This window comes from Carassius carassius, chromosome 47 (genome assembly GCF_963082965.1).
Source record: "Carassius carassius chromosome 47, fCarCar2.1, whole genome shotgun sequence".
In the NCBI taxonomy this organism is placed as follows: domain Eukaryota; kingdom Metazoa; phylum Chordata; class Actinopteri; order Cypriniformes; family Cyprinidae; genus Carassius; species Carassius carassius.
The window spans coordinates 12129351-12142008 of NC_081801.1; the positions used below are offsets into that span (position 1 = coordinate 12129351).

Below are 12658 nucleotides of genomic sequence, written 5' to 3' on the forward strand. Positions count from 1 at the left end.
ATATATGTAACATTATAAATGTCAACTGAAAATTACTGACTGCAAACTATTGTTCATGAAACCCAGTGACTACTCTGTAAAAAAACTGTAATTGTAAACTCCCCTAAGTAAACAATCAAAAGGTGCTTCTTTAAAAGTTAGTATGCACACCAAGAAAGAAACGGCAATAAATGATCTGCCTCTGCTCTGCTGCCTAATCTATACATGTGAGGTCAGGATACCTCCAGCCCTCTTTATCACAGGGGAACCTGAGAGCCTGACCATGCGGTGAACCCTTTCCCCAAATGACCACCGAAACCTCAACCAACCACTGGATATGACAATTGAGCCGTCTTTACAGTGCTGTAAATGCCTTTACTGCTGGGCGCAGAGCAGTGGGAGGCCGGTTCTGCTCTTTCCTTATTTGCCTTTCATGAGCAGGGAGGGTGAATCCAGGTCCTGAAATATAATTGGATCAATTTAAGAGTGGTTTTCAAACTGTGGTACATGGACCACTAGAAGTCCGTGAAGGATTACGAATTAGTAGATTGAATGACAAAAGAAAATGATTTATTATAAAATAAAATCAGAAAACAATATTGTGTTAATATTAATTTTAGGATGTCAGGTGAAGGCCAAAGTGAGAAAGAATGCATGTGTCTCAAGGCAGACATTAAAAAAAAAAAAAAAAAAAAAACAATTCACAGGCCTTCTCATTTTAAATTATGGTTTGAGTATCTAAAGCGGTCCTGAATTTTGACAGTGATTTGAAGAAAAAAAAAAAAAAACTAACTTATAACTGACAAATGAAGTGTAGGCATAGTCAAAAGAGAGGTACAAAAGTGCTAGGCTGTCAGCGACAGGCTGCACATATTTAAAAGAGCCCATATATGCTCCACAGGTCAAGAACCAGTAAAGATTTAACATTTAGTGCCCATTATTTCCTGCTTTCAAGTCACACATCGTCAAAGGCACTCTCTAGTTTATTAAGGCCCGGGTCAGGAGCATGGGGGAGGGGCCACAGGCTACACCACGATCTTTGGGACAGCACCTAGAACACACCCACACAATAACGGTCATTATTAGACTGTTCCACACTTAACACAGGCATGCAATTTTATTTCCAAAAGAACAGAGTTTGAGGGATCAACAGGAACAACTGCCCTAAACTTGGTGCACAAATAATAAAAATCCAACAGAAAACAACAGGAAATGCAAACACACCGAGAGTTTACATTTGTTTATCACTTGATTTGAAATGGTTCTTCTGCTACTAAAAGTTATTTAGCTTCAGATTCAAAATTGGAACGTAATCCAATTGCAAACTTTGTGACGTATTTTGTTATATGAATAAACAACCACTAGCAGAGGGTGCCAAATGACACCAACTGAACCTGATCTCTCTTTAAACGGTCACAAGACTTTTTATAATTTTAAGAGAGCAGGAACCTTCCTTGGCTTAAAAAAAGAAAGGATTGGGGAAGAGAAAGAGGGTGATGACAGAAGAAAAGAGGAAAAAGTTACTTCCATAAAGTTCTTTTCTTCACAAATGTTGACTGTGCGACACTCCCTTTAACTTCCTCACTAAAACCTTTTACGACGTCCTCATACTTGTTCCAGATCCACTAACTTCCTCTTTATGTTCTTTTGCTCCACATATGCACGTAGAATTTCTGTACGATCAGTTACAATCTGCATTGACTAAACAGGATATTGGTAGATAGCTGCTAACTTTGTTTTTCTAACAAGCTCCTTTTGGCAGCACTTCATCAGACAGTCATATAATAAGATGCTTTTTCTCGTTCTGTTTTTTTTTTTTTTATCAATTGCCCCACAGGGTCTCAGAAGGTTTTGCCCTGTTAGTAGTTGTCCATTAAACAATATTACTTGTGTCGCCACAGACGGTTTCAAAGTGCCTGAGCTAGAGGTGTTTTTCCTCCATGCTGAAATTATTTGGATGGCCCAGGATTAGTATTCTGATCCACAGACGTGTTTGCAACAGTAATAACACAATATCCACGGCCGCTTTTCATGTTGAACCTCCCAGTGGAATGGATAGCATAAAAGCAACCCTTATGTGTCCTGGCTACTTCCAGATGGGACTGCTTTTATCTTTTTTTTTTTTTTTTTTTTACATGAAAGAGCCGTCGGCAGATCTTTGCTTAGCGTGTGATTCACTCTTCAGCCAAAATATGAAAGTTTCAAAGAGCATTCCATAAGGGAGCTCTTCTATAAATGGGATTCATAGCATTTTAATCTGCACTAAGAAATTGATCTAAAAGTTTCCCAAAGCAATCGGCTGAGCTAACGCAACAATGAAAAAAAAAATGCCTTGGAGAGTATTTACTTTTATTGCTATTACGCAGAAAACAAATCATATTTCATCCACTATATACACAAGTCACAATGATGCACAAATATACAGTGGAATAACAGGATTTTCTTGGGGGACTTAAACAGTTTGGCTTTTTTTGTTCGTGCTAAGGGAGTGCAAAGGATGTTATTAGACGCTGACGCATTTAAAAATATAAACCACACCACTGCCACATTTATTCAGAATGAAAACATGCTGTACACGTCTATATATGGAGGATATATGATGTAAAGGTCTCGAATAAGACACCCCCGGGGAGTGAGAGAGAAGAGCAGGCAGAAACCGATGCGTTTGAATGGGATAAGCAGAATTCAGGCATTTATCACACAAGAGCACACACTCTGTCTTCGTGGCCTCAGCTGAGATAAAGGCCAGGTGAGGCTTCGGTGGGTGGCAGCGCTGAAGGGTTTCGACAGAACGGTGTGCGAGCATGGCTTTGAATGTGCGTTTCACGCTAAAGGGCCCTTCTTAACATGCGGTGGTGTGCACGAAGCCTCTGCCATAGAGGTGTGCCCGCTCGCTTCACTCAAACTCAATTGGACTGGCGCAGAGTGTGCCAACACATTCCACCATTTATTTTAACTCGGGCAGCAGATGACCCTCTTAATCTTAATCTAATAATCACAGTCACGGAGGAGGTGCCATTAATGTCGTCACATCTACAAGATTGTGCCGCTTTAACTGAGGCGCTAAAGCAATCACTCAATTGCTTGAATTTTATGAATTTGTAGGAATTTGAAAGCTTATTAAAAGAGCACAAAGCTTATCGACATTGGACGGCAAGTGCGCTACAAATAATATGTAGTTCAGGCATTCACAGAACACAACATACAGACTAAAGAAGCCATATTAGTATCGTTTATAAACCAGAATCATTAACGATATTGTTAATGTCCAGACAGTCGACAGCTTTACCTGTCGTAGCTTGTTCAAGTTGTGCACGAAATAGACACTGCTTTTCTGCACTTTTATTTCGCACATTGCAGTCAGCTGGAGCTGCTTTAGCTACTGTTCGACAGAGATGAGGACTGTTTTTCCACTAAAACTTTAATGCGCATCATCTGTTTATTATATCAACTTACTAAAATATGTGATCGTAAAACAAGCAGGAAAAAAAGACATTAAACAAATTTTTAAATCATAACATGAAAATGTATACAGTTTCAAGTGGCGATCACAGCAAAAATATAACTTGCAAATTAATATTTTGGACTGTTTTAGTCATAGTCTGGAGTTCTGGATATGATAAATCAGTGGCCCATCAGGCCTGGCATAGCGGGTCAGTCATCAACTATGAAAGAAAAAAAACAAAAAACAAATCCATACTGGCCACAGGCTCCTCTCCAATCTATTTTCTGCTCAGCTGGTTTTAAATGAAGTTATTATGACTCATTAAAATGCCCGCAAGCTTGTGGAAGTCGGCCAATTACAATTTAAATTTAGTCTCTCCTTACAACCCCCCCCCCCCCCCCCCAGCACCCCCCCCCCCCACACACACACACGCACACACACACACTACCAGCAACAACACACCACGCCACTGCATTTCAACCACTGGCTCACAGCTGCAATCAGAGCCTTGATCTTTGAACACTAACAAAACCCAATAAACAAACAAATCATCATTTTTTCCAGGGACTCTGCCAGTGTCTGAAATCTGCTGATGGAACGGCAGCTCTTTCACCAAACTGGTTTAAATCAGCATGACCTAAAACGCCCCCAAACCAGAGGCTTGAGTGATATGTGCTGTTAGATCTGCAGGTCTTGCAGGGTGGTATCCCTCCGATGCTGATTAATTATCAGCCATTCTTGTGAATGAATGATGAAACCTTGATTAGGTCAAGCTATTTCCTCATATGTATGTCAGCAAAGTGGCGTTATCAGTGAGGTGAAAGCGATTGCGCCATAAAGATTTACCGTGATATAAACTGAGATATGGCACAAAACTGCTTTCTAGACTGGATTGCGTCCAATGTTTATTAGTGTCATAAAACTATAAAAGGGCCTTTTGGACCGACAACATCAAGATCCCGGTCCACAATTTGAACAGTTATGCTTGCAATAGTCAAAAAAAAAAAAAAAAAAAAAAAATAATAATAATAAAAATAATAAAATAAAACAGAACAGAATAAAAAAATTAAATAAAACAATAAAATACTGGTTAAATATTCAAGTTATATTTCATTTTACTCAAAGGTATTAAAAATATTAAAACATTAATATTCAAATAAAAAGTATAATAATAAATACATTTACCTCAAATGCATGACGTCAATTTATGTGTGTTGCCTTGCCACTGATACCCTAAAATTCACCAATCATGAAATTGCAGCATCATTTCAATTCATAGCTGCCCTTCCATTCTGACAGCAGCAAACAGGAACTAAATGCATTCCCTGCTGTAGTTGCGCCTCTGTGCGTTTCGCCGTATTTTTCAGACTGCTTGTTGTGCACACGGATATTGCGTGTTTGTGTGTGTGTTGCTGTACTGCTCTCATTTCCAGCTGAACAAATTAATCTGTGCCCTTCCAGCTACGCTGCCTTTTTGACAGAGGCTGCTCAGAGGAGAGAAATGATGAAGCAAATCCAAAATTCAATCGCCTGTGTTCTGTTTTAGAAGGCACACGGTGTACTGTACAGCCCATAAAACTCCCAAACAGCCTCCAGACGCTGCTGCAATCACCCTCCATCAAAACACTTTGTCTCGCATACAAAAATAAGACCCGGCATTGAGCTGAATACCAAATCAGCCCATTAGAGCACAGGGGCACTTGCTACTTAGCAACCAAAGGGATTTAAAGCTGCAATACCCAACAACAAAGGACTAAGATCAGGATCTTTTACAGGGTATTATGGCTGGTGTGAGCTTATTCCATGTTTTAATCGAAAAATGTTAACAAGATGAAGGCTGCAATGAAAAGAGGCAGAGGAATGAAACAAATACCAAACATCCTTAAATGGAACCATCCTAAAGGGAAAAAACAGCAGAGAGATGCCGCTTTTTTTGTTCTTTTTCCAAGAAGAGCTGCAGAAGGAATTGTGAAATATTCCAAATTTAAATACAATTCTAAGCTGATATGTATTTCAGTAATAAATGCAGGAAAAGAATATAACTATATATTACAAATTACAACAAACTGCAAAATGCATTGTCATATCAAATTTTTTTTTAATTAGTTTAGGATGATATGCATTCATATCATATTTATCACATATATAAACACATACATACACGTGTGTGTGTGCATAAATATATGTGTGTGTGTGTGTATGTATATATTAAACAATTACAGTATACATACACACAAATTTCCATTGGCCATTACTCCAGTATGAAGTGTCACATGATCTTTAAGAAATCATTCTAATATGCTGATTTATTATTAGAATTATCAATGTTGTTGACAAAATAGTTTTGATCCCAAACTTTTGACTGGCAGTGAATATTTACAGTATATACATAGGTATATACATACATATTTATACATTCATTTACAGTATATAAGATGATCAAGCTTATCTTACAATAATTTATAATTGTTTATACACACACAAACATGTGCATGCACACACACACACACACACACACACACACACACACTTATTCACATATAATTATATATCTAAATTTGATGCATCCGTTTTATTGTTAAAATTGAATCGCCTCATTGTATCTGTTAAATTGCATCTTTACAATGCTTGAGGAACTGTTTCTTCAGTTTGACACCCAGAGGTATTTTTTCAGTTGAAATCATATTACTCCGGGATTCACTCAAGTCTGGGAGTTTTTCTAATTTCCTGTTCATGATTTGAAACATAAACCACAGACATTAAAGCAGGCATTAATATATTTATGTCTGGCCAATCCAAGGCTGAGAACAATTACCGTACAGCACACCCCTGGGCATCAAGGGAATAAACACCTGTCAGCTTTTTGATGAGATGCAAACTTGTCAAACAATTACAGAGCCATTACTCCTGTGTGTAATAATTTCTCCTGGACCTTATAACAGAGGATTTATGTGGCACATAATTCAAAGGCTTTTTTAAATGGGGATTTAATGTACATCAACAGGTCAGGGAAAGTATTATGAGTTTAAACCACCAGAGAGAACTTGGGGCACGCAGCCAAACAGAAGCTCAGGCCATTTATCCACGAGGCCCGTCATCCCCTGACTATTGTACATGAGGGAGGGAGGGATGGGAGGAGGGCTTTATCAGCTGCTGTGAAGAATTTACACGAGGGTGTTGAGCACCAGGGCATTCTCTCCCTTTCCCCCTACTCTTTATTTAGAGCCCTTTCTTCCATCCCACCCCTCCTCCTGTCCCATTTGCAGGCTCTCTATTTTGGAATATGTGGCTTGGAAAGCAGTCAAGTTTCATTAATTTCCAGTTTGGGTACAGTATGTTCCCTTCACTCACATCTGCGAGCGATCAGAAACGCTCTGGAATGTTGGCAGAACATCCAGACCTGCCGGCAGCTGATGATGTCATCACTGTGAGGGAAGAGCTGGCGAGGGGCCAGACTGTGGGAGCCCAGAGAGCAAAAAGAGGGAAATGCTCATGGTCTTCTCTTTTCCTCTTCCTTCATGCCTCACATTTTTCAGTGTCTCTACTCGGCTGCCTACTGCATTGGTTCTGACATGGAATAATAACATGTAAATAATATAAAAAAATAAATAAAAAATAAAAATAAAATTCTACCTGCCACTTTACCCAACCTTGAAAACCATGAAACAAATTATATACAATAACAGAAAATGCAAACCAGAACACAAACTTTCTTAAACGGTTTGCTATAAAGATTGCTAAAGATATAATTAAAATAATTTCTACATGGGACATCAAATGCAGACCCAACAGTACAGTTCTATAATAATAATAATAATAATAATCATCATTAATAAGACACATAACTGCTCCTGTGCTTAAATAGTGTCAAAACATGCAGCTGAGGACATGAACCAGGAAACCAATGTCAAATGGGCTGACAAAAGCTCCTACACAACAAAGATAATAGTTCGGCAACAATGGAGCTAAAGAACAGCCTGCGGGCCAAGTAACACAACCATAATTGAAACGGCTAATTCGCTGTCATCAAAAGAAAGAAAAGCCCATGTGCTTGCAAGTCAACTTGAAAGCAACAGCACATAGATCACAATAGTCAAGAAAACGATTTCCACTTCTTCTAAACGACAAGGTTACAGAAGAGTTACAAAACTTTTATAAAAAATAACACAGCCACGGTTGCATATATATGTGATTGCACTGGCAAAAGGCACATGCCAAGCTGCTGGATAGTTTACAAGGGGTCTTGCTGTGTTAGCCCTGTCTCAGTCTACTGAGTTAATGAAGTCAAGTGAGGTCCACTGGCTGGGCCCTCTGGAGAATAACACACAGACTTAATCAGCCTGGGCCAGGCACTTCGCCTTGCTAATGAGAGTGTTCACACTGTCCCCAAGTGTACATCTGCATGTATGTGGACAGTTCAATTCACTCAGCTTTGCCCAAACAGGTAGGTAGAAAAAAAAAGCCTTTTTATCCATTTTGCCTGTGAGAGCAAGCTATAGATTAAAATAAAAATTATATTATAAATGCAGAATAGCCTACATTGAAGAAGGTAGACAAATTGTGAAGCCAACATGGGTAAGCTACTTAACATCCTGGAAAACAATGAAAAAATAACCACGTTAAGGGATTATAATAATTATAATATAAAATACTTTTTTTTTAAATGTATATAAATATAAAGTGGAGGAAATATATTTAAAATATATTAAATGTATATAAAACTATTATTTTGATTAAATATATTAATACAGTAGTAGTTTGGGCTACAGATAAACTTGGACAAGTTGCATAACATCCTGAAAAAAATAATAATATGATAATTATAATGATATAATATACATTTAAAAATAAAAATACACATACAAAAACAATTGAAAATTATAAAATACGTATACAGAACAATTATTACTATTATTATAAAATAAATAGAAGTTTATTAACAAATAATATAGAAATATAACGTTTTTTAAAAACTTAGTACAGTAAGTATAGTCAGTTAAGATGCAGAAAAAAAAAAAATTATAAATGAAAAATACAGATGGTATATGCCAAGCAGTCTATGTTGATCTGTAATCCCACTGAAAAGCTTTGCCTCCCCTTTTAAAAATGGATCAAAATATGTCCCTTGGCTAGCCTACCCAGACCACGCTCTGCACTCTTTGAAGTCACAAGGGAAGCTCACATAACACTAATAGCCTAGTCGTGCTCCAAATGGCTGAGTCACTTTCTTTTCCCTTTTTTGCTTCATTGCTGTGCTGCCTAACTACCCAGCAGCTCCCAGACCATGTTGACCTTAAACCTGAGAAAAAACAAACACATGCACTTTTCTATTATCAGCCTCTCACCGCAATGCACTTCCACCCAAACTCCAGGACGTGAGGCCTCGAAAGCCCCAGAAGAAAAAAGAAAGCTACAAAACAGCCACCTCAACCACTGCTGTCAGACAAAAACTTATAAAAAAGAAAAAGAAAAAAAAAAACAGGAAAGAAAAAAAAAACTGGCACAAGATTCACTGTACATACTGTACCCTGGGCTGTGGCAGGCGGCCCAGATTGGCGCCCAGCCAAGTCCACAATAAAACAAACAGAGACGGAATGCACTAGCCGAGATGAGCGAGGGGTGTGTGTGTGTGTGTGACTGAAATGGTACACCACAATACACATGACATACCCAATACCATTCTTTAGCACCTTCTCCTGAAGACGAGGGAGTGGAGGAGGTGGAGGGCAAAGCCACTTGCTTGTTGTCACTGATAAAAATCAAACCGCTCAGAACAGGAAGGATAAAAACAGAAAGTTTGCAATGAAAGAACAAAGCAACCAAAAAAAAAAAAAAAAAAACAATCAAAGAGCCGCGCCGTGTCTCTGCCTCTCTGCCACTGTCTGTGTCTATAAAAGTGTTTCCACTGAAAAGCTTGAACATTACACAAGAGTGAAGCTCTCAAGAGCCAGACTGCTACAAACAAAAACCAGGTTAGCACTGTGTCAAGCATCGAGCATATGAACGTTAAAACTGTTTTGTTCTAGGGGTTTTTTTGTGTTCTGTTTTGATGCACTAAAAATAAGCTGCCTCGCAATCCTCGCTTATTCCGCCTGTTGAGGGAGGCTGTCTGGGGCTGATTTTTTCGGTAAAGATCTTAAGGATTTATGACTGGTTCTTCTGCTGTTTTAAATGCAAAACTGCTATCATGATTACCGACATTTCTCATTTTTACAAGGGTGATGTAAATTTAGGGAAAAAACAAACTGTATGTTGCAGAGTGCTTAATGAACACGGCCCAAGCTCAGCCACCTCATGTGCAGATCCCATCATCACGTCTACTAGTGTTTTCCATCAGGATTGTTTCAGATATCAGATCAGTTCAGAAGGATTGTGGGAGCACTTAAAATTTCAATGTGAAAACTATTCTTATGAAGATGGAAGAGGAGGATTAGAAGATGAAGCAGCTGATAACAATGATGATGATGATAGAAGAAAAGTAGAAGAGGAAGAAGCAGCAAAAGAAGATTGATATGATGAAGGTGGTTGTGGTGAAGAAGAAATGCAGGGGACAAAGAAGTGGAAGAAGAAGAGCAGAGGAAGATGAATAAGTAGAAAAGCAACAAACAGCGGAGGAAAACGAAGGAGCTGCAAAGGAAGAAGCAACAGGTAAAGAAGCAGAAGCAGCAGCAGAAGCAGCAGCAGCAGAGAAAGAAGAAGAAGAAGTAGAAAAGAAGATGAGGGAGCGGAACATGAGGAAGAACACCTTTTGATATAATAAATCACATGGTACATGATCCAAAAAGCAACACTGTTGTTTGAGAAAATTAGATTTGAGTCTAACGTTTAAAGCTAAGGATACTTGAGCCGCAGCGGCCAATGTTCGGACTACAGTAAACCCCTGCAGTAATCCGGGGAGGGCGAAGTGTGAGGCCCCGCAAACACTAACAACACATCAAATGGCACTCAGTCCTTCTGTTTGGAGAGTCACTGAGCAAGTCAGTGGTTTTACAAAGGGCTTTTTGAAGCATTCTCTAGCCCCACTGTCTCATGCAACCCAGCTTTTGAGTGCAGGATTATCCGCAGTCATATTATCCAAACTGCACAAGCCAGTCTCCAATAAGGATTTCTGGATTACTATAATGACACTGAACATACTTTCGCACGAGTACTGGCGTCTCTGCGGGTCAGTGAGGAATACAAACAGAGATATTCATTGAAGTTCAGGCTCGGCCTCTTTGTCTCATCGCAGAACAGCTCTCATAAATGTCACCATGCAGGACACACTCCGTGGGCTGCCATTATGAGCGCACGAGAACTACAATATCTCCACAGAGTCTGTTATTGAACATGCATCTTGGGATTTGAACAGCCTCTAAAATAAACATTAGATATTTCCTTAGAGCACCGTCTGCCATGCTGAGTCGTGCATGAATTGAATTGGGCGGCCCAGCGTGAGATGTCACTCATCTCTCCACTCCACATGTTTTTAAACATCCTTGCAAAAAGTCAATCTCATCTCAATATATGAAGATATTGACATTGAAATATTCCATTGATGCGAGGCGGAGAGTTGGAAAGGTTTGATGGTGTAATCTGAGAGATTTTTTTAAACTAATCTAATCTAAACCCCTAATTACTGTGGAATCAATTACCTCTGCACAGCACTCTCTCTTAATTATCTTAAACCCGAGTGTGCTCGATAGGGGGCAAAGAGTCTACAAAATGTGACCATAGTGCATATCTGGTGTGCGCTAAGGACTTTGTCTTCACTGGCCTGTGAATTTAGCTATCGCAGTGGAGGTGAAGGGAGATTCCTGTTAGTGGCCTGGGCTTGAAACCTAGAGTCCCAATGCTTTTATAGACTCTATATAAACCTGATTCACTACAGACCACAAAAGAGCAGTTCTCTATTAAAGAAAAGACAGAAACAACAACAAAAAAACATACAACCTCCAAAAACCAACTGGAATCTAATGCAGATTTTCCAGGATTCTACATATAGAATAGATAGATATATATCCTACGGTTTAAAAATTGATTGCAATTCAGTACCTCTTCTTGTCATTCCAATTCAACTTTCAAATGCATGAACTGAAAGTGAGAATTCAGAACTTCACCCAACCCTTAAAAACAAGCTTCTGTGTTAGTGATGTTACCTGAGTGAGACAGCAAGTGCATCCTTAGGCGCAGACTGTCTAAGAAGCGTTTCCCACAAAGCTCGCATCCGTAGGTCTTCATTCCGCTGTGCAGCTTCCTGTGGGGAGAAACAGGACACAATAACATCAGCCAACACTGTTTATGTCACTCGCACAAAACCGGGCTTTCGAAAGCAGCTGGGTATACTATGAGATTCAATTTGCGTACTAAATGGCAAAGACAGAATGGCATTACCTTACACCAGATAACAAGACCGAGGGTATATTAAAACCAGTGCCATTGTTTTTGTGAAATACTAAAGTCAGATTTGTAAAACTGTTTATCTTGAGAGAGGAATAAACCAGTGTTTGCAACCACTTAAAGCTAAACTTGCGCATCTCCCTGTCACCAAAAACTTCATTAGACGATCCTAAGTATATTTAAGCATATGTAAGTATATTTAAGCCTGTCACTAGATGTCATGAAATGGCTTGAAAGCGAAAATGATCAATGGCACATGCGGTTTCAAAGTCCTATTGTTCATTCATTCAGTTCCCCAAGTGGAGATGAAGGAGCTCTTTATCTAAACAGGAACATATAGATGGCCATGAGTCCCCAGATAAGAGCGACTTTAACGGCTGGATTTGACTGCAGGGTCCATTTCTAACAGGGGTCAACTTTTCATGAGGCGGAAAGTGAAACATTTGTTCTCTTAAATTATAACATCTCTGAGTGTCAGGAAAAGATTAACCCAACAGAACGAAGTCACACAAAATCATGTGGCCCCACAGAATTTTGAGTCAAGTAGACTTTCAAAAGCAACTGGTCAAAGTTAAGCTGCTCAATTAATGTAGGTAAGTGTTTAAAACAATGTGGAAGAAATCTAAATTTAAGGTTAAACTCACTGTCATGTTGCTTGAAACTTCTACTGGATGACGCCCCCCCCCACCCAAATAAATAAATAAATAAAGAGATAAATAATAATGAAAAAGAGAACAACCACTAATAAGTTTTTTTTTTCCTTTCCCTTTGGTCATGTCTTATCTCTTGTCAGGACTGCCATATGGAGCCCCATTGAGTACAGGAAGAGACAAAGATCTCCTTTTGTTTCACTGT

The 12658-nt window shown here is 39.0% G+C and overlaps 1 protein-coding gene across 2 annotated transcripts in view; it reads right to left on the reverse strand.

The window, feature by feature from the left end:
* Positions 1–12658, reverse strand: part of LOC132130852 (zinc finger and BTB domain-containing protein 16-A-like) — a 112565-nt gene that overhangs the window by 48434 nt on the left and 51473 nt on the right. For both annotated transcript variants that reach the window (XM_059542695.1, XM_059542694.1), the window contains exon 3: positions 11563–11660. In XM_059542695.1, the coding sequence (XP_059398678.1) occupies positions 11563–11660 (98 nt within the window). The remainder of the gene's footprint in view (positions 1–11562; positions 11661–12658) is intronic.